Below are 23,321 nucleotides of genomic sequence, written 5' to 3'. Positions count from 1 at the left end.
TATTACTCTTAGTATTGGAGAGTTATGGAATCATCACTCCATTACTGAAAAATAATGGAGCGTTGAGACAATACATTGACGTCACAGGTAAATTTTAAAGTTCTTTCATTTAACTGTGTAGTCATTGGTAGTGTTTACAAAATAATAACTACCGGTACACATAGTTTGTAATTTTGTTTTTTTATATTACAACATTTGTATTTGTTAGTAGATGTATATGAAGTAAAGCATGCATTCTTTTTTCACCATAGTTCAAGTATATGTACAGTTTTGTCTTTGCTGGGTCATTCCGTGCCAACTCAACCAGAGGTTCCCGGGTCACCATCTCCAAATTTTGTTAAATTTCACCCATTTATACTTCCATATAAATAATGGACACATGCAAAATTTTAGGGCCAAATTCTAATTAGTTTTGAAATTATGGTTGATCAAAAATAAAACACTTTGCTATATGTACCGGGTAATACATGACAATAATAAAATTCACCAGAAAATACATATAAGTTATCTCTCTTTCTTGTATCAAAATTACAAACACAGACATAACAAGAGAGGTGATGGATTGGTGTTCTTTTTATCTCTGTGAATATTAGTCACAGTACATAACATTAAAGTTAACCACCAAGACACATTTGCTTTCTCAGTCATTTACCTGGTAGGCCTACTAAAAAACTTGTAATGTTGCTTGTTTTCTATTATAAGTTGTTGTGGGTTTTTTTAAATGGTTTTATAATGTAAATCGATCACTACTACAACACAAAAATTATTGGGGGTTTTTTCTATTCTTAATTTTCTTGGAAATTGTTTTAAAATTAAAAAAATAGACATAAGGCTGGCAGGTTAAAATTAGGTTCGGTCATGTAACTAGAAATAAACAATATTTTATGTTCGGCCTTACCCACATTTGAACACACAGTACAGTTTTGACCTGCTCTAGTGGTTACACTTCATCCTGGCCACATCATTCTTAATAAAGGTAATTAATCTTACTGTAGTAATAAAGACATTTTTCTGACCATGCAATAACAATTTATAATATGTGTAATACAAAATCTCGCATGCTAGTACGAGTTCATCCAAAATTTGTCATGTTCCTATGCTCAGCGTTCCATCAATTGCATAACATTCAACCAACTTTCCAGACAATGTAAGTTGTGTTATTTAATTAAACGTTTGTTAATCATAATATAGAAAAGTGGTACATGTGTATGTAATAAATTATAAATACAGAACCACATACCAGTTTTTTCTATATTATTTATTTCACTTGTTTATAGGGCGCAAGATTTATATATTATTTATGTCACTTGTTTATGGTGCGCAAGTTTTATACCACTTGACTGCTATGCGGTATAATATTCTTGCGCACTATGATCTTGTGCAATAAATAACATGGCAAAACAGCTGGTATTAAAGTTCTATCTATATATTACACTTTGATTAATTTAATATGTTGTGAACATGTACATGTACTTGTATAGCTACTGATTACTAGCAACTAATATTTTATTCTTATTTAAATATTTAAACATTCCAGGTGAATATTCTCAAGTAAATCAAACTAAAGCTCAACGAATTCTTTTGGCAAGTCCAAAGTAAGTGACATTTAGTTACTTGTGTTTACATGTTGTTGTTTTTTAACTTATGTCTCATTTTCTTTCTTACACAGTCTTCCTTCACATCAATCTCCATTAATGGGGCCATGGAATTATTTCCTATTCCATCCAGTTCTCTTTTTTTGAAAAACAATATTTATTAACATTTAAATTTACATTAGGAATTAACCAGCACACAATGCCTATATTAAGGTCTCTCACTATATTGTATAATTAACAAACTCTGTTTGAATAATAACAGTTTGTATAAAAACAGACATACTTGTAGGTGGACAGATAATCAGACATACAGATAGAAAGATAGAGAGAGACAGACAGACAGAGAGAAAGAAAGATAGAGACAGACAGACAGAGACATGGAGAGAAAGAATGAAAAATCAGATGGAAAATGCATATAAAATAGCCCTTTTTGATATGAAAAGTAATCTCCATTGTACATCAGGTTTCATCTCACATTCTGTTGAACTCAGTGACACTAACTAGTTACAGACTGAACAGTATGTTTGTGTGTCTGTAGGTATTCATTTCATTTACTTCCTTATCCTTTATGTTATTTTCTTCTTTTCTTTCTTTTCTCCCTGGTCTTGACTTTCTATTCACTTTCTTGTCAACCGTTGAACTTGGTTTAAAAATGTTATTATTATTGCATGGAAAAAAACAACTTAAAGATCAGTTTGAAGATAACATTAGAAAAAGAGCAAGAGATAAGGTTAATATTTATTTCCACGTTTCTCATGGTCTAGATTGAAAAATACCCCACCCCCAAAACCCCACTTGATATCTAAAATATCACCTGTATTTCATCCAAATTATAGAATGAAAAATACCCCACCCCCAAAACCCCACTTGATATCTAAAATATCACCTGTATTTCATCCAAATTATAGAATGAAAAATAACCCACCCCCAAAATCCCACTTGATATCTAAAATATCACCTGTATTTCATCCAAATTATAGAATGAAAAATACCCCACCCCCAAAACCCCACTTGATATCTAAAATATCACCTGTATTTCATCCAAATTATAGAATGAAAAATACCCCACCCCCAAAACCCCACTTGATATCTAAAATATCACCTGTATTTCATCCAAATTATAGAATGAAAAATACCCCACCCCCAAAACCCCACTTGATATCTAAAATATCACCTGTATTTCATCCAAATTATAGAATGATTTTTATTTTCAGTGGAACAGGAGACATAAAGTGTATGGTCACATTAAGAGGAGACAGTATAACCGAAGCGGTAAGTGACTTTTCTGATAGATCAGTGAACATACCTGTGCAGAGATCAGTGAACATACATGTACAGAGATCAGTGAACATACATGTACAGAGATCAGTGAACATCCCTGTACAGGCAGCATGTGAAACGAACCTCTTTAAGTTAACACAGTAAAAGTATTAAATCTACTAAAATAGACATAAACATACTTTTAATTCCCTAAACTGTTTATTTTCAAAACACTATGTGCATGCCCTGACTTCACTTAAAACATTTAAATACAACTATTGATTTATCAACTTTAATGTACCCAGTAGGTCTCCACTCAATCCCAATCAGTGTCTCATAGTCAGAAAAGGTAAAGGGGTGTGGTGTGTCTTTGGAAAAATATATAAACGATCCCTCCCTGCTATTTGGTAGGATGATCACCCAACAGATCAAGCCCTTTTTTTCAGGGATAAAGCTAGGGGGCAACCACGGGAGACCAACAGTGACGGCCACCAATAGGCTAGGTTCCAGTATGAGCTACTATATTTAGGAAACTACAATAAAAATTAAGCATTAGCTCCCTCTTTTTGATGAACCTTGTCAAAATTACTTAAAGAAATTTGTGCAGTCTTTAACATTTTAGTTTTTTTACTTAATCCTATGAGCTATTATATTCAGGAAATTAAAATAAAAATTAAGCATAAGCTCCCATTTTCGATGAACTGTGTCCAAATTACGAAATGTTTTAAGTTTTTTTACTTAATCCTACGGGATATTTAAAATTCAATAGCACCAAAAATGCCCCCGCCAACTACCGACCCCTGTCGAGCTGCTGATGCTCTCTTGCACTTCCCCTTCTCCCACCCACCCTAAACCCTTTTTCTGTCATGCGCAATAACAGCTTGTTCTGAATGTGCACATAAAACCCAATGACCTGACCTGACCTGACCTGACCTGACCTGACCTGACCTAACCTATTTGGTAGGAGTAGCCAATATGGCAGCAGCAGGTTGCCTCTCATTGTATACTAACTGTTGCAATAACCAAATTATACACTCCAAATAGTTGGTTATATTTACAGTGAAACCTCTCAAAACTGGTCCCTCTCTAAACCGGAATTCTCTCAAAACCAGATGTTTTTCGCGGCCCCTTTTTAAATATTTGTACAGAAGAGAACCTCTCTAAACCGGATACCTCTTAAACCAGACTTTTTACTGGGTCCCAAGGGTGTCGGATTTAGAGGAGTTTCACTGTAGTTTAAAATATGATCAGTTGTTATTCATTCCTTTCCTTTTGGATTATTAATCACAAATCCCTCTTTATCTTTGAAGTTTTTAACTATGGTATATAAATCACATAGATTAAAGCAAATCCAAAAATGTTTTACATGTTGCTTATTCAGACTTATCCAGAAGATGATTAAACGTCAGCCCATATGGAATAAATCTGTCTTGTATAGGCTATGACGTCATTGTGTTTAACATGGGGAGTATTACTTCATTGGTTATATATGATGTCATATAAATGAGAGTTGGTTAGTTTTAGATCAATATTTTGTTATTAAAACCTTAATTATAAAAATTATCTTGTTAAGTTGTAGTGTTAAATTATATTCAACACATGAAACAGATGCTGCAAATATAATACATATAGTGTAGTTTATTTATGATAAAATGGTCAAATAAAGAAGTTACTTTTTCAACCATCTTTGTTCGTGTAAAATAATGGTTTAATTATCAGATTGATGTGAGAAAAAGACTCCATAATATGCGGTCATGTGGGATAGAAAATGTACACCCTCAGTGGTGGAACTTTCGACCCTGCGACTCAGCAAGCCTCGTCCCTGGTTGGTATTTCCAACACCTCGGGTGTACGTTTTTCTACCCCACATGACCCCATATCATGGAGTCTATTAGTCTAGTATCAGGTTGCAATTTTGTACGCAAGTTTCAAAGTTTTCTATCCATTTCTAAACCATTAAATAGCAGGTTTTAAATTTTTTGCATGGGATGATGTGCTCTTTGAATCAAACATTTATTGTAACACGACAAATATTAGTATGAAAATATGATATAATCTGTACTGTATACATAACAAGTGTTATTGTATCTTATTCTGGACAGGATGTTAACTTTAAACACGAGCAAGGCAAGGAGCACCATGTCTTCAATCAAATATTTCAGAATGATTTCCCTGGAAACATGACAAATATTAATATGAAATGTAATATAATACTTTACTGTATACATAAATAGAGGCTATTTCATGGGTTTTTTTCGAATACGATTTTTATATCAATGAGTGATGTGTGAAAAACATATTTTCACGAATTGCGAAGCAGTGAGTAAAAATATTGTTTTCACACATCACGAGTTGACATAAAAATCATATTCGGAAAAAACACCATGAAATGGTCTATTGATTATATACATATTTCCTAATTTTTGATAATATCTTTTGCTTTTTGATAATATCTTTCGCTTATCCTATCGAAAATACGTAATGTCATGATATATTTCTTCCTATGGAACTTTTAAAATTTATTTGACCATAGACTTTTAAAAAGAAATTTGAATACAATTTATCTTTATTAACATTTATTTAACAATACTGCAGTGCAAATATACCTGACAAAGAGATCCTCCAAAAAACGTCGAACGCCATTATATTCTTACACTTACACTCGATGACACTACATTGTGTCATCATTATTTAGCTTCATATTCAATTCGTTTTAGATCTTTTATCGTAATTGCACTTCATATCCCTTTTTTATAGGTACAGTTGTTTAAATTACATTTTTTTATTTTTCAAATACAATAAGATGCATTGGTAATCATCAAACCGGCCTCGCTGGTGTCGTGGTTAGGCCGGTCTACAGGCTGGTAGGTACTGGGTTCGGATCCCAGTCGAGGCATGGTATTTTTAATCCAGATACCGACTCCAAAGCCTGAGTGAGTGCTCCGCAAGACTCAATGGGTAGGTGTAAACCACTTGCACCGACCAGTGATCCATAACTGGTTCAACAAAGGCCATGGTTTGTGCTATCCTGCCTGTGGGAAGCGAAGATCCCTTGTTGCCTGTCATAAAAGAGTAGCCTATGTGGCGATAATGGGTTTCCTCTAAAAAAAAACAGTGTCAGAATGACCATATGTTTGACGTCCAATAGCCGATGATAAGATAAAAAATCAATGTGCTCTAGTGGTGTCGTTAAATAAAACAAACTTTACTTTTTGGTAATCATCGAATTTAAATACGAAGAAACGAGACAAAGGGAGATAATTTAATCACGCACTTTTACAAAAAAAGTAAATACGATTTCTATATTTTCACTGTAGCTAAAATACAGTGAAAATATTACTTTTCACCGGATATGACTTTCATGGTTTCCATAGATCTATATATTTCATTGCTATTTATATAATAACAAGTGATATTGCATCTTGTTCCAGGATATTAACTTTAAACACAAGCAAGGCAAGGAGCACCATGTCTTCAAGACAAGTATTTCAGAAGGGTTTCCCTGGAAACTACAGCAGGTTGTTCATTGAGTTTTTAGTTTAACACATATAGAACAGCATTGCTTTTTGCATTCACCCTAGTGTTAAAGATTCCTACAAACTCTTTTTTAAAACGATTGTCACAGTCCATGCTTCATTCTACAACCAATATTATTTATGATTATGAGTTTCCTACCATTCCAGATCTTGAAACTCGCCCAAAAATATGGTTGCCCAAAAAATAATGTAAGCAAACCATGAACCACAAGCAAGATTTTAATGTGGAATAAATATATGCAATACAAATATTAATAGTGGCTGATATGTCATAGCTCTATAGAAGATCGACCAAATAATATTATTTTGGCAACTAATGCCATTATTTTTTAATATTTAAGTCGCCCAAACAGGGCATTGGTCGCATTTGGCGATCTGGCCACAGGCCATTTCAAGCCCTGCATTCAAACCGGAGGTGACTATATAGGTTTCATCTCCGTCTGTCCATGTAGAGATTCCAGAGTTTTTTCACAATGTCTCAAAATAGCTTTAAACATGTACTGTTACAGATGAAGTTTGACTTCCATGGTGATTTACCAATTTTTTACATAATTGTGACCCTTTTTTGCTGTTACAATGCCTCAAGGTACATGTATGAGCCGAAAGTTTGTCTTTAAAAACATTTACCTATTTTTCACAGAGTTATATAGCCCTTGAACTTAGGAGATAAGAATATTTGTTGGAGCCAGTAAGCTTGTTATATTTGGCACTAATTGATAGGTCTGAAGATGAAACTTTGTCATCCTTTAGTGGTGTGGATATACATGTAATTTGGCAAGTGTAAAATCATCCCAAATGCCCTCCACAAAATCATTGTAGGAACATCGATTAATTAGTCATAATTTCACTCAATCTGTTCATCCATTGTAAACCTACGTGGTTACAGTTTTATTATTGTTATTGTTTTCTTTTTAACTTAACCTCACCTCAACTAATGGCATTTTTCTTTTCCACATTACCTGTCCTCAAACAAGTGCACTCCACCCCCCACCCCCCCACCCCCCCCCCCCCCCCCCCCCCCCCCATCCCCCCCCCCCCCCCCCACCCCCCCCCCCCCCCCCCCCCCCCCCCCCCCCCATGGCTAGTAGTCTGGTCCAAACATCCCAAAAGCCAATGGGATGGCTTAAATTCTTCTACTGTATGCTCCCTCTAGTTCCAGTCACATGACTGTAACTTCCTTCTTTTTTTCTTTCGCTGTTTGGTTCGGACTGGTCCGAACATCCCTGATTAATACAATGCTATGGCTTGTTTTCTGTTTTCAGGTACAAGATGCTGGAAACCATCTATGCAATGCTCTCTCTATCATAGGCAGCAAGGACACAAACTACCGGTTCAAAACTGGACAAGAGGTCTTGTTGGTATGTTCCATTATGATTTTCCATGTGTCATCATCTTACTAACCAGATTTGAGATTTTTGAAGCTATCTTAGTGCTACGATATTGTAAAACCATCGTAGGCTGTGACGTAACTATAACATAGGCCATAGTGACGTCATAGCCTACGAACAGTTCAACAATATCGCAGCGTTACTTTAAGACAGCTTTAAAATTATGGGACCTAGTTGTATGTTCTAATACACATATATAGGTACTACGTTGTCTGATTTAAGTACCATAAAATACCATAAGCAACATTGTGGATAAAATACCAAGATTCATTTGCAAATGTATACCACAACTTCATGTCATTACCTAGAAGAAGCTTATAACACAAAAACACTGTATAAACTATGGGAATATTTTGAAGTTTTAGTTGCAGTGATTTTTGTTTATGTCTACCAGAAGCAAATTCATTGAATCCCAACTACATGTAGAAAACAATTTCTATATTAATGCAGTTGACAAATCTTGATTTGTATGTTCTCCCTGTGTAAAGATGTAGCAATATCAAATCCATTAACTTGCCATCATTGCTCTTGGTTACGTTTTAAAGTAATTCACACATGAGTCTTTATTTCCATTCTTCACTTGATGTATGGTCAGTATAGGATCGATCCCCGTCGATGGACCCATTGGGCTATTTCTCGATCCAGCCAGTGCTTCATAGCTGGTGTAACAAAGGCCGTGGTATGTACTATCCTGTCTGTGGGTTGGTGCATATAAAAGATCCCTTGCTGCTAATCGAAAAGAGTAGCCCATGAAGTGGCAACAGCGGGTTTCCTCTCTCAATATCTGTGTGGTCCTTAACCATATGTCTCATGCCATATAACTGTAAATAAAATGTGTTGAGTGCGTTGTTAAAACATTTCCTTCTTATTTCCATTCTTCCAGTTGTTGGATGACTTGATGAAATGTTTACTGAAGTGCCGAGCCAGCCTGACGCTGCCAAAAAGGAAGTCACTAAGTGACCTTGTAAACAATAGAAATATGGTGAGATTTGTGTGCTGTCAACTGAAAACCTGTATGGTTCGGAGATATGTCAGTAACAAGTGACTGTCAATAGTTTTCTACTGCCTGTTTAGTAGATGTTTGATGGATATTTAATGTCAAGGAATACATGCTTCCAGCACGGATGCCAATATTTTTACAGTCTAAGTTGCACATGTTAATGACCATGTCATATGCTTTTAAAAGTTGCATGGCTGTTTGATTGATATTCACTGGTTGTATAATGTTAATACTTACGTAAAGTAATGGAACTGAATTTTCATGAGCTTTAGTGTTAACCTGATTGCCTAATTATCTGACTCTGTGTCATCTCTCTGTATTTTTCTCCCTCCCTCCCTCCCTCCCTCCCTCCCCCCCTCCCCCCCCCTCCCCCCCCCCTCTCTCTCTCTCTCTCTCTCTCTCTCTCTCTCTCTCTCTCTCTCTCTCTCTCTCTCTCTCTCTCTCTCTCTCTCTCTCTCTCTCTCTCTCTCTCTCTCTCTCTCTCTCTCTCTCTCTCTCTCTCTGTGTTTCTCTTTCCAGCCATTCAATTAAAACCCATTATAATATTCCTGGTACATCACCAAACTTGCTTATGAAGAGGGATTTCATTGTACTATCTCAGCTTGCAAACACCATGTTCATATGCACAATTATTTGATGGTAAATTTTGTATGTTTCTCTTGTTTTTTAAAGCAATGCTTTAAACCATTAGTGCCAAATGATGTAGCCCTGTCATTCTACATCCACTCGTCAAAACTCATCTTGGCGATGTACAATCTCCACCATGGGCAGAACAAGGTGGAGATCACATCCAGATATCAGGTGGGTCGTCTTCAAATGATTGTCTCAGATCAGACACAAAACATCGACTTGTGGATATCTGGTGAATATATAAAATAGGTGGCACACTGTTACCAGCCCTATGTTCAGTGACACAAAATGTCTGCTGTCAAATTGCTCAGTTCCCAACAGGGTCATACAGTTTAAGCTGAAGCCCATTTATAGTAACATGTGATAAGGTACGGCAAGCAACCTTTTACGATTTATAGCCTATCTATCCCTTAGAAGTAAACAGACAAAATGAAACTGAAGTTGGATATAATACAAAGCATGTTTAACCAATGTAGTACTCTTAGAAAAATTGTCATTATAATTTTATCAGCATACTGTGCATGTTTCAAGAACACCAGTAATTGAGACACCGATATTAGTTCAAATCAAGTTACGTGATGCAACAGTTTATTACAAGTACATTTTCTTTTCAACATCACCTGTCCTCAAACTAGTGCATATTCCCCTACGAGTAGTAGTCTGGTTCAAACATCCCAATAGCCAATGGGATGGCCATTCTCCTTCGTGTTCCGGTCACATGACTATAACTTCCTTCTTTTTTTTTCGCTGTTGCGGTTCAGATGTCTTTTCCTTTTGCTCTGTTTTAATCTGAGCCAACTTATCAGTTTCTTTTGATTTTATTGAGAGTTTTATGTGTGGAATATCTTCCTACACATTGTTGTAACATTATTATATCTTATTTTGGCATAATTCACTTACATATCCCAACAATTCCGTCCTTTGTAAATTGTGAAAATGACAGTTTTATTCATGCAGAGCTCTCTCCTGTCTACTTTTGCTTAACCCATGCACATGTTATAGTTATGACATCATTTACATAGTTATAGGCTCTTATCCACAAACTGCTATATTTAAAGTTAGGGGCACTTTGAACTTTGATCTGGTGAAATCATATTTCCTATAGTGCTGCCACTAGACCAAGAGTCACATTGTTCTACATGCTTGAGGCCTGTACTGTTAATCCTGTATTCTTTGCTATTGTTTAACATTCCTTTTTATTTTCTCGCAGGTGGAAACTGTGGTCCAGTGGTTAAATGAGACAATTGTCTTCTTTACACTGGCATTGCAGCAGTGTCAACAACTTAAGGACAAGGTAAACCCTTTTTTAATAAATCACTGAATCTGCGAAATATGTTTAATATTGTTAAGAAATGTTAAATTTCTATATACAAATTGCATTTAATGAATTAGTTAAAGGGACAGACCCTAGTTTCAACCCATGAAAATTAACACTAAGTTTAGTTAATCTACAAATTTGTAACATATTTGGATAAAGTTACAATTGAGTTAAACATGAGTCTGTGACTTTGAAATGGTGAAATACCCTTTAAGAATAGACTAAAACTCGACTCCATAAGTGCATTTTGTGATATTAAAAACACCAGGATGACCAAAAACACTTCGAATGTACGGAAATGGATAATCTAAACAATAAAATGTAGGTAAAGTATGATTTCAATTAGCAAAAACTAGGGCATGTCCCTTTAATCTAAAGCAAGAGGTTTCCTACAATCCTAACTACCATCACAATAAACTGATGTGTCAGCATCAGCAATATTAAACCATATGATAATACGGTCAGCCAAGTAAATTGTGGTTTAGGGAATGTACATCTGTTTACTATTTAATACAATACACTTGGGAGGTGTAGCTTTTTATGGTATATAAAATATTTTAGTTATACATGTAAATCAAACAATATATTATATAATTGCTTTTTATATTATATTTCATACATGTACTTTCATTTTCTCATTTATGTATTAAATAAATATATTGTTGCCATCTTTTGAATAAAACATAAACTGAATACAATGATAAACCAAGAACCAGAAATTAGAAGGGAAGTAATTCTGTATTACTTGATTTTACTTGATCATGAAACTTGATCTCCATAAATTAGTCAAATGGTTCAAGCAAGTATTACTTGTCAAATGCAACAGGATATCACCAGGGATGATATCATGAGATATGTCCAAACATACAGACAAATACACTTACTGGTAAGTGATCAGAGTTTTGAAACTGGTTTAAACTTTTAAAATTATTATTTTTATGTCACTGTATACATTTTTCATTGTCATAATATAAATAATTTACTTCTTTTTTCATTTTTTTTCATTTCAGATATCTATTCTCTGTGGACATGATGGAATTTCATAGTATTTGTCTCTAAATCATTGGCAAAAAAGAAATGTTTGTGTTGAGGATATAACATCTGGAGTACATGCACCATATCAGTGGCTGCTAGAATTGAGTAATTCTATATTTCAAAGTTAGTGTAATTGTAACTGCAACGAATGTATAGTCACACCCATCTGTAAAGGTAACCTGAAGGGCATTTTAAAATGTGGCCTTTGTGAGCAGTTAATCTTTCTATGGAGATAAATGCATTGTCTCTATGTAGAAGAGCATTTTATAATATAAACATACATTTATAGAAGGAACACTTCTCATGTATCTTTTTATTTGACATTGTACGTGCATCATATGCAGTAGGGACACAGGTCATGTACTCTTCATAAAGAGGTAGTTTTATAAGATTTCCTTTATAGAAGGTTAGACTGCGAGACCTGTTTATTGAGGTCAGTTAACTGGCATTTAAAAATGTGGCCTTTGTGGGCAGTCTATCTTATGGTTATGAACTTCTTGCCTTTATATCAGTAGAATGAACAGCTCCCAGTTACACTATTAACTTACAGAGTGATGACGATAAAATGGGATGCAATGAGTAACAGATTTGAATGCATATTAAAGGAATTGGATGGAGTGAGATGTTTAAGATATTTAGTACAGTTGTAATTGATCATACTGACAAATGTGTGTTTTGTAGATGATACAGCCACAGTGTGCTATTATGTTGTGTTCTAATTGTATATAGTGTGTACCACAATTACCATATTTTATAGGATAAATGGCCAGATTTGTTTTATTACATAAATTGTAATTGAAGACCAAATACAGTGGGTTTTTTAGAAGAAAGAGAAATATACTTCACTGGATAAATAATATAGTCAATTGTAATAGTCACAAAATACATATCAGTTTAATATGGCCTGACTGTACTTTCACCTACTTGGATAAAGTATGCTTGTCCTCCATGAACAGATGGCTGTTATATACAGTGTCCTTTATAATCAGTTTTACTGTGTACTTTGGTAAATAATTAATTATCATGTCAACATAGATGTAATTTGTATATGTTTAGTGTGTTCCCCAATACTGATAATAACAACTGGAAAGTATTTTTTAAAATTTGTTTTGAATTCTTTCGTGATTGCTAGAAGTCAAATTTCTTGTAATTATTAATGTTCTAAGAGTGTTATATGAACATTTGTTTTGTTTCATATATTTATTTAAAAAAAAAAAAAAAATCCATGACTAATATTATTAGAGAAGTACCTGTAGTACAATGTTTGACACCAAGTGGTGGAATTTAAAGAAGAAAACATTTATAGTTTGATTACTGCACATAGGATTGCTAGGGATCACCTTACATGTATATAAAAAGTATGTGAGATTGTGTTTTCATTATTAAAGGGACATTTCTGAGTTTGCTGCACTTTGTAAGATGTTATCGACCAACTGAGACTTTTTAACGATTGTAATTACATATCAAATATATTTTTCTGCATAAAATATTGGTGGCTGTATATTAAACGTGTTTCTTATCGTTCTAATATTTGTACTGGGTTAAATTTCATTTTATTTCCTTAAATATTTTTTTCGTACGTACAAAATTATTTTAAAACAAAATCCAGTTTGGGCTTCTTACAAATATTAAGATGGCCAGAAACACAATGCATATACAGACACTGATATTCTAAACAAGAAAATATATTTAATATGCAAGTTTTAATCGTAGAAATATTTTATTAGTCGAAAACATCTTACAGTGCAGCAAACTCAGGAATGTCCCTTTAATGTAGTATTCAATGTATTATATTACCAGATATGATATTATTGAGTTGTAAAGGTTACACATCACCATTCACCTGTTGATACATTCCAATGTTAAAATACATCATGTGAAAAATACTACCATACCCATCTGCTAGGAATTTCAGTGGCTTGGTAACTTACGTTAAAAAAAGAGAAAAAATCAATATACCGGTAGGTTGACCACAAAAATAGAAGTTATTCCCCCTTAAGCCAGAGCATTGCCTCATTTTGCAATTATGTAAGTGGTAGGTTATCATAAGCACAGTTGTTAGCATTTAGTTATAAACAGAAGTAACTTTATACCAATGTGAAATTAAAAGAAAGTTTTGAAAAGTCATTTCCTGTATTTTACATTATTGTCTCACCTTTACGAAGTGAAGAGGTGAGATATAAGCATTACTTTTTCGATGGCAGTAACAGTGTCAGCTTTTGTATTAAAGTCTCACATTTAATTCAATGAAACTTGGTGTATAGTTCCACCTATGGATGTTCATCACAGTGCACTGAAACATTTTATAGTAGGCGAGACATTTAATTCTGCAGAATTCTTGGGGTTTTTTAAAATGAAAACATTATTTCCTAAAGCTGACTATTTCAAGCTGCTATACGACATAACAACACAGTGAATGGTGGTATGACACCTAAAACACTGATTACTATACAGAAGCGTGGTATGGGACCAACTGACAAATGGCTTGTTACAGCTTCTGTATACTACAGCAATAGTAATCAAACAGAAGAGACGACATTACACAATGACTGTGATATAAAACTAGGGACAGATCCATGGAGGCAGTGTCCACTGTCGATTAGATGTGAGCTGAGTAGTTCATTGTTTAGTAATATTAATATGGATTTCCTGAGCCCGAGTCTAGTTCAAGGAGAGTAATTTTTTAAATAGCAATGCTCAATTTGGTAAAATCTTAAATGCCTCCCCATAATTATGTTAAGGAAGCAATTAATCACTCCCCCAACTTCTGTTTTTCAAGGCGAGGTCAGGGATTGAGGTTCATGAAGTTACTGCAGGGATAATTCAATTTGTTTTCTTTATGAGGCTCTGAATCCCATTGTGCCTGAGGAGCCACGAGTCTTGGTCTTGTTATGTAGTACGTCTGTAAGTTCACTGTGCTATTTCTCGTTCCAGCCAGTGTACCACAACTGGTATATCAAAGGCCATGGTATGTGCTAGCCTGTCTGTGGGGTGGTGCATATAAAAGATCCTTTGCTATTAAAGGAAAAACTATATGTCGAAATTACCAAATTTTTTACATCAAATAGCCAATGATTATTAATTTGATGTGCACTAGTAGTGTTGTTGAGCAAAAAAAAAACCTATAACTTTTGTTATGTTGTACATACATACAACCCAAGACCCGAACTTGCTTTGAGAGCTAGAACCACAGTCTGTCTAGGAATCTGGGACCTGGAATTCTTATTCCCAACTTTGCCTAGGACCCAACACCCAATACTATTACATTGACTGTGTTACTTGTGTAAATATATTTTATTAATAAAGGTAATAATGTTGCAGTTTCAAACACACCTAAAATAAATAATAATGAAGTTTTAAACACTCTGTATGTGTATACTTGTCCTTGGAGCACTCACTGGCTCTGCCCCTGAATAAGGATCTGACAAAGTCCCATTATAGTGCCATGACGAACGATTCACAAACGTTAATATCTTTAAATTAGTTCATATTGTTTTTAAAAAATTGCTTGTTTGTCATACTGTGAACCAGTTACATTTATTGTTATATACTTGTTTTGTATATGAATAATATTTTTTGAATATGAAATGGATGACCATAAGATCTTAAAATGATCTTGTGTAAAATGTCATTATTAATGATTGCTACTTATTATCTCGGTGCCAATGTGTGGTACGTAGCGTGCCAATGTGTGGTACGTAACTATCACGTAAACTATTCCCAGATAGTCGGCTTTGAGCTCTCCTTGCTCCTGCTTGTGTGTATACCTTATTGTGAACTCAAAGGCTTCAGCTCTTCTGTTGAATTTATGCTTTGTCTCAATTTTATTTTAGTCTTAAACTGCATGCTTGTTAACGCTTGCTTAATATTTTTTTAAATATTGATAATGTTGCTATTAATGTCTGTTGCTCATGATTGCTTTCCTTGTGTTATGGATAGCAAAACAAGGACCATAACTCGTATTATATTATTTTTATAATTGCATTGAGTTATCTCCCTTTGCTTATTGGTTTACGTTTGCATTGTAAATACAGTTATATGTTGGTTTTCATCTGCTACATGTATGATTACAACTTAGTAATCAAATAGTATTTTATTATAATTGTTAAACCTAAACTCAATATTGTTATCATAACCCATTGACTTTGATATTAAACAATTTATTACATTCCATAAAACTTACCATCTGTTTAACCAAAAATATTTTTCTATGATTTGCTGAAAGTTTTATTGTTTCAACGGTTGTTTTATTGCTAATTCTGTGTTGTTAATAATCCACTTACCTGGGATGTTGTTAACTGACTTGAAATGTGATATTAAAAAACAAGATGTATTAACAAAAACGTTAATGACCTGGGCTTAGTTTTCCGAAGCGATCTTAGCGCTATATGATCATCATAAGTCCATACGGTAGCTTTACACTTAGGGCATCTCAGCACTAAAACTTCTTCTTAAAACGGTGCCTAGAAAATCAGTACAAACTAAGCAGGGCCGTAGCTAGGATGATTTGTTTGGGGGAACAACTGAGTAGTTAATAGTCCAAAACTTGCTAAATGGTTAAGAAAAGAATTTTCTTTAAGCTTCTGTAATTTGTTCCGGATTCCCCCTCTCCCCCACCCACGCTAGTTATAGCCCTGCTAAGACATCTGTGTAACATGTCTCTCGTAACAACTAATGTTTGTCAAATTACTTAAGCTTCAGATAACATATCAAACCGTTAGGAATACAGGATGCTGATGGTGATGACACCAATACTGGTTCTGTTCTTTGAGATACACCACAGGTGCTTCTGCTATGTGCTTATACGGCTAGAGTTTTAATTCACATCCTATTCGTTTGCTTTTATTTGGTGTATTTTCTTATTCTTATGTTTAATTTGCTGTATTTAGCTATGTGTATTGCTTAAGAATAACTCAGGGTTTTGTTTATTGCATTTACCCCTAGTATGCTTGAAAGTGAAGTAGTAATATATTCCGATAGTTAAGTGAAGTAATGTAACAACTGTTCACACTGTCATTTGTACATTTCTTTGTTTTCTTTTCTTTGTTTTCACTTTTTTCCCCAGTTCATTTTAAACCTGTTTTCATGCTTAATTCCACTTGATGTTCAAGCAGGCTGTCCTGGGCACATATCGCCGCTAACTGATTGTCTTTCAAGGACAGGATTTAATGGTTGGGTTTAGTGGTTGGTCAGAGAGATTTATGTTGAGTTTGTAAAAGTGACTCTGGATTGCAAACGGTACTTAGTTCTCCACAAAAGCTACACCTTCTAAATTTAAATAAAATATGAAATATGCATGTACTGACAAGGCTAGTGGGATTTTTTGTGTGGATATTTGGGGGGGGGGGGGGGGGGGGGGGGGGAGGGGTTGGGGCAGACGGTATTTTGGGGTTTGTTTAGTTTTTTCGGGGTGGGGGATTGGTGGAGGGGGTAAATATACGCGTCTAATAACATTTATATGCCAATATTAATACTAAAATTGTATGTTAAAAACAAAAATTGACATAGCATCTTTTTATTTTTTTTAAATGGAAGGTTTGGAAAAACGTTTAGGGGAGAATGTAACCTTGAAGAAAAAATGGAAAGAAAATATAATAAATTAGCCCCTGGTCAAAATAGTCTTGTTCTTATTGTTAAATGTTTGCTAGTAAAAAATCTGTAGTCTCCAGTCATGTTTTATGCTTGACTATTCATTCCGATTGTTTTCTGATACATATTTTACTACAGTGAATATAGTCTTCTGGAAATGCTGCACGTGTGCTTTTATCCAATCATCCAATGTTTTGTTTTGTTTAGCTGTACTTGGCAGGCTATGAAGAGTGTTTTGTGGAATGAATATAATAAGATATTAAAATTATTATAATTAACTACCTTAAAAACTGTTTCCATTCCCATCTTCAAAGCCAGATTTATTCATTACAAAATGCATTTCTTGGTTACTATTATATGAACATATCTCTACTCCCTCGGCCCCAAGCATCCCTTCCCAATGAATAATAAATATTAGCGAGCCTGTGCTCAATATGATTTGTAAAACGTTTTGTAATTGTACTTTTGTGATGCTAATCAGAAGGTTATTGTTAATTTTTATTAATGAAACATAAACGAATTATTTACACTTTTGACTGGTTTTATTTATTTTTGTTTATTATTCCATTGCTGAAATACATATTGAATTGTCCAGACGCTACCGTTTTAAACAGGGGCTAGTGTGTAATGTGCTCGTCTGGGGAACTGTGGTTTGTAGAATCCACCCTTTTCAGTGGGGCTTTAGGCTTTGGGTTTTTTATGTTCCAGACAGTCCTTGACTTGACTTGAATACTTTTTTCATGCTCATATACCACTAGAATTTCGAGCATGTCCGTCCCGGGGCCTCTCTCTGGATAGCCAGTGACTTGCTTCGGGACAGATCCAGACAGTCCTGCATAACTTGCGAAAAAAAGGTCTGATAGTCGTGTGTGGAAAAGTGAAGGTCGTATGCGAAGTGTTTATCACAGGAGCAGCAGCGGGGTTCTATGGCCTATTTTCATCGTGTAGAGATCAGGGGCAGAACGTAGCCCAGTGGTAAAGCGTTCGCTTGATGCGCGGTCTAAGATCGATCCTCGTCGGTGGACCCATTGGGCTATTTCTCGTTCCAACCAGTGCTCCACAACTGGTGCAACAGAGGCCGTGGTATATACTATCCTGTCTGTGGAATGCTGTTAATCGAAAAGAGTAGCCCTTGAAGTGGCGACAGCGGGTTTCCTCTTTCAATGTCTGTGTGGTCCTTAACCCTATATCTGACGCCATATAACCGTAAATAAAATGTGTGTAGTGCGTCGTTAAAGAAGACATTTCCTTCCTTCGTGTAGAGATCATGTCAGTTACCCTGTGCTGGAAGTTTGGCGTGCAGGGGAGCCGCTGCACATTCTTTTCATTTTCATAAAAGTTTCCTCTTCGTATTTAAAGTCTACCATAGGCTATTTATACAAAGACAAAACACGTTTAGCAATTTGCTACTACCGCATTGTAGTTTGAAAGGGGTGTGACGTAGCCCAATGGGAAAGCGTTCGCTTGATGCGCGGTCGGTTTCGTATCGATCCCCGTTCCGTTGGTGGGCCCATTGGATTATTTCTCGTTCCAGCCAGTACACCACGACGGGTATGTCAAAGGCCGTGGTATGTGTCATCCTGTCTGTGGGAAGGTGCATATAAAAGATTCCTTGCTATTAATGGAAAAATGTAGCGGGTTTCCTCTCTAAAACTATATATGTAAAAATTACCAAATATTTGACATCCAATAGTCGATGGTTAATAAATCAATGTGCTCTGGTGGTGTCGTTAAAGAAACTAACTTTTTTGTACTTTGAAATACAAGCTACATTCACTGACAGTTAATCTTTTCACTGTGTATTGAAAATCTTCCGTTACATTGACAAATGATGCAACTGTTAAATTTAAATCCAGTGTTTGATTTCACTTTTAAAATTACGAGTTTTCTTATATTTAAGCGGATTTACAAAATTAATAACCGTTTTTTTCCATAGATTGAGAAGAAAACGGCTTACACAATATTGGTTTCTCACGCCGAAAAGCAGAAAATTATCCCTTTTTATACATATTCCCGTAAATAGGATAGTACATACCACGGTCTTCGATTTAAACGTCAAATGTTATTGGTTGGGCGGATGCTGGAGAGAATGTTGACAGTGCATTTTGGAATATTATTATTATAACAAAATTAATATTTGCCGAAAATAGGTATGGGTAAAATTTACATAATTTGTTACCAGTAAAAAAAAAAGTGTAACTAGAGCGCATTAATTTATTAATCATCGGCTATTGGATGTCACACATTTGGTAATATAGACATGTAGAGGAAACCCGCTACATTTTTTCCATTAGTAGTAAGGAATCTTTTATATGCATCATACCACAGACAGGATAGCACATATTACGGTCTTTGATATACCAGTTTGTGGTGTACTGGTTGGAACGATAAATATACCAATGGGCCCACCAACGGGGATCGATCCTAGACCGACCGCGCATCACACACCTAGTTTGAAGTTGCTTTATATTCCTATCTGGCCATTTTGTGATATTGTGCTCAAGCTTTGCTCCAGAAAGTGCTTCCAAAACATTCCTTGTTCCTATTCAGAGAATAGCATTCATATCATAGCGGCATGTTAGTGAGTTCCTTCTCAGACACAAGACGTGTGTGTCGGAACTATGACTTTCAGTCAATGTACTTTAATGATGTGCTAATGGATCTTATACCATTATTTTTCCTTAATAATAGGTTTTATTAGTAACAAGCGCGGAACATGTGACACTTTGAACATTCGTATACGTAAGGTATAGATATACGTGTTACGACTGAATGGGCAATTTAAGTATGCTAAAGGGGAAATGACAATAGCGAACATACAAATGATCTGGTTGGATAGATCCGTACATAATAAATTTTGTTAATGAAATTTGTTGAATGCGAGTATTCAAACTATATGCGCTTATTGCGGGAGAATTGAAAAGAAAACGATGAGTGATAAAATAATTTAAATCTGCCCTATAACCATTTATACGAACACTAATAGAATATTAATAGAAGAGAAGCATTTCGTTATAGATCATTAAACACCCGTTTTCAAGTTATCGGCAACTGTCTAACGACTGCCCCCTATCAGATCCCGCGATGTTACGGTGTCCGAGACGCGTATGCCATCTGATAAAGTTGGTATTTAATAAAATACTTCTGGAATGAACACCGCTAAATTACCAACGCCCTCAGCGACATCAAATATTCATTACTTTGTGTATTGAAAAAATAAATGACCATGAAGACACAAAAGAAGACAAAAGTACACGCCAGCGGTACGATCCACGGGCGCGTGTGACGACATTTTGTCAATCCCGGGTGGGCACTTTAACTGCAATGGCGTGCGAATTCCCGCTTTGGGTATCTATTCCGACGTTTATTACAATTAATGCCTCGGGCGTAATTAATCACGACCTAATCCTTTTAATCGGAGACAAGAAATATCTAACGCAAAGCTTTACTGGAGAATTTTTATCTGAAGTTAGTATTCTAGAGAGAGTTCTCCATATCCCAGTGTTTGAGCCTAAATCTTATTAGCGGCAAAAATATGTGTTACGCCAATGAGTTAACGTTTGGGCCTTGATCTCAAATACGTGAGACTAATTTCAAAGTTTAGAGAACAATAAATGGATAATCGAAGGAATCCCTTTCCAGTGTGTTGCCAATACACTCCGGTAGAAAAATCTCTTCTTGAATTCCCGACTCTTGGTTATATATTATTCATGTCCGATCAGGGATCGATCATTATTTCTCATTGTGCCAGCGTTTAATTACATCCAAATTGAGAAATGAAGACGTTCGGTTTACGCACTGCTCCCTAGGGCAGCCGGTGACGATAATTTCTACAGTATCATTGCGATAGTAGCGTGCCCGCGCAGTTAAAGTAGCGACGGGCCAGATCCGCGTTTAACTGCAATTGCCGGGGCAAACTTTACGACCTGCGTCACAACATAAGAGTGAAATTAAACCCTTGATTTTACAACTAAACAAACTATTTAAGCGAGACTTTGATGCGCGAGGACGGTTATAAAGAACACCCAATTTAGCGACGCGTCGAGTCTTTTTGCATGCAGCTTCCCACGGGAGGACGGGGCTAAGCTCACGTCTTCAGTTTTACGAGGTAGATCTCTCGATAGCCAGATTTCCATATTATACGAAACTAGAGTATCGCCCAAATTGGCAGGACACGAAACAAATATCAAGAATCGATTTTGCACTCCTTAGTTTTTCTTTCTTTGTATTGCTTAAAACAAACACGATCAAAATAGTATTAAAGCTCTGTGACTTGTGACTTCCCAAGTCTTACACGTAGCAAAGACTTAGTGGTAAAGCGCGCGTTTGATGCGCGGTCGGTCTAGGATCGATCCCTGTTGGTGGGCCCATTGGCTATTTCTCGGTTCAGCCAGTGCTCTACGATTAATGCACCAATAGCCATTGTATGTGCTATCCTGTCTGTGGGATGGTGTATATAACAGACCCCTTACTACCAGTGTGCACTAGTGGTGTCGTTAAACAAAACACATTTTCCCAAGTCTTACCGCTACGAGTTCTCGATATGTATGTTAAGGCTATATGCATCCTTGTTACCACCATCACCCACCCCCACCCAACACACACACATATACACACACCCCACCCCACCCTTGTCCATTACTGCTAAACATTAACAAAAACATACTTTGCGGTATGTCGCAAGTTAGATCCATACAAATAAAAGGTAACTTGTTCACCCTTTGAACAAATTTATATAAATATATATAAATAATATTTTCATATACTTTCCATTTGTGACACCCAATAGCCGATGTATATTTTTGTGCTGGGGTGTCGTTAAAAATTCATTCATTCATTCATTACCTTTGAACAAGTGTATGTAAAGGTATGTTGGTATTTACAAAATGAATAGCCAATGACATGAAATTGAGTCAGTTTCACACTCCGGACCATGCTTCAGCAATACTACATGCTACCTACCTTCAGACACATAAGGTGGTCGCCAAACTAGGGCGCTAGCTCCCGATATTTGTAGTAACTCAAAATGTACTTATATGTGTGGTCCTTAACCATGTGTCCGAAGGAAGGAAATGTTTTATTTAACGACGCACTCAATACATTTTATATAGCGTCAGACGAATGGTTAAGGACCACACAGATATTAAGAGAGGAAACCCGCTGTCGCCACTTCATGGGCTACTCTTTTTCGATTGGCAGCAAGGGATCTTTTATATGCACCATCCCACAGGCAGGGTAGTACATATCACGGCCTTTGATATACCAGTCGTGGTGCACTGGCTGGAACGAGAAATAACCCAATGGGCCCACCGACGGGAATCGATCCCAGACCGACCGCGCCTCAAGCGAGCGCTTTGCAACTGGGTGACGCCCCGCCCCTCCATGTGTCGGAAGCCATATAACCAAAGTTACAATGTGTTGAGTGCATCGTTAAATAAAACACTTCTTTCTTTCAAATAGTCCTTAATGCCAAGCAGAATTGGGATTCCTGACTTTAATAAAACGTACAAAGAACCACGGTAATGTGCTTCCAAGTAAATGATGATTAAGATATAATACTGGAATTTTGTGTCAGTATTTATTGACAAAAGATATTGTCACCAACAAAACGTCATCATATGACAGTTAAACAACAGACAAAATGTCATCGTTGTTAAAGAGACTGTCCCGGGTTTGTTGTCACTGTACGATGTTTCCAACTAAGGATATTTTAACGACTAAAATGACATGCTGAATAAAGTTTTTTTTTTTTTTTGATGTCAATGTATATTTATTCAATGTGTTTTTGTTCGTCCTAATGCTGGTAAGTAGCCCAAACTGGTTTGGTATTACAATAATTTTGTACTTAAAAAACACAATAATAAAAATAAAAAGAATCACACACACACACACAACACACAACACACACATATATATATATATATATATATATATATATATATATATATATATTATATATACATGTAATAT

At 35.6% G+C, this 23,321-nt stretch overlaps 1 protein-coding gene across 1 annotated transcript in view; it reads left to right on the top strand.

Moving 5' to 3' along the window:
* The window catches only part of LOC121367681 (protein rogdi-like), a 28,320-nt gene extending 15,106 nt beyond the window's left edge, over positions 1-13,214 (top strand). The window contains exons 4-11 of the mRNA XM_041491997.1: positions 1,538-1,595; positions 2,810-2,867; positions 6,287-6,373; positions 7,654-7,749; positions 8,663-8,761; positions 9,452-9,580; positions 10,620-10,703; positions 11,738-13,214. Of these exons, the coding sequence (XP_041347931.1) occupies positions 1,538-1,595; positions 2,810-2,867; positions 6,287-6,373; positions 7,654-7,749; positions 8,663-8,761; positions 9,452-9,580; positions 10,620-10,703; positions 11,738-11,773 (647 nt within the window). The 3' untranslated portion in view covers positions 11,774-13,214. The remainder of the gene's footprint in view (positions 1-1,537; positions 1,596-2,809; positions 2,868-6,286; positions 6,374-7,653; positions 7,750-8,662; positions 8,762-9,451; positions 9,581-10,619; positions 10,704-11,737) is intronic.
* Positions 13,215-23,321: the final 10,107 nt, after the last annotated feature.

The sequence above is a fragment of the Gigantopelta aegis genome, chromosome 3, assembly GCF_016097555.1.
Source record: "Gigantopelta aegis isolate Gae_Host chromosome 3, Gae_host_genome, whole genome shotgun sequence".
Taxonomy (NCBI): Eukaryota; Metazoa; Mollusca; class Gastropoda; order Neomphalida; family Peltospiridae; genus Gigantopelta; species Gigantopelta aegis.
This window is presented reverse-complemented; position numbering and strand designations above follow the sequence as displayed.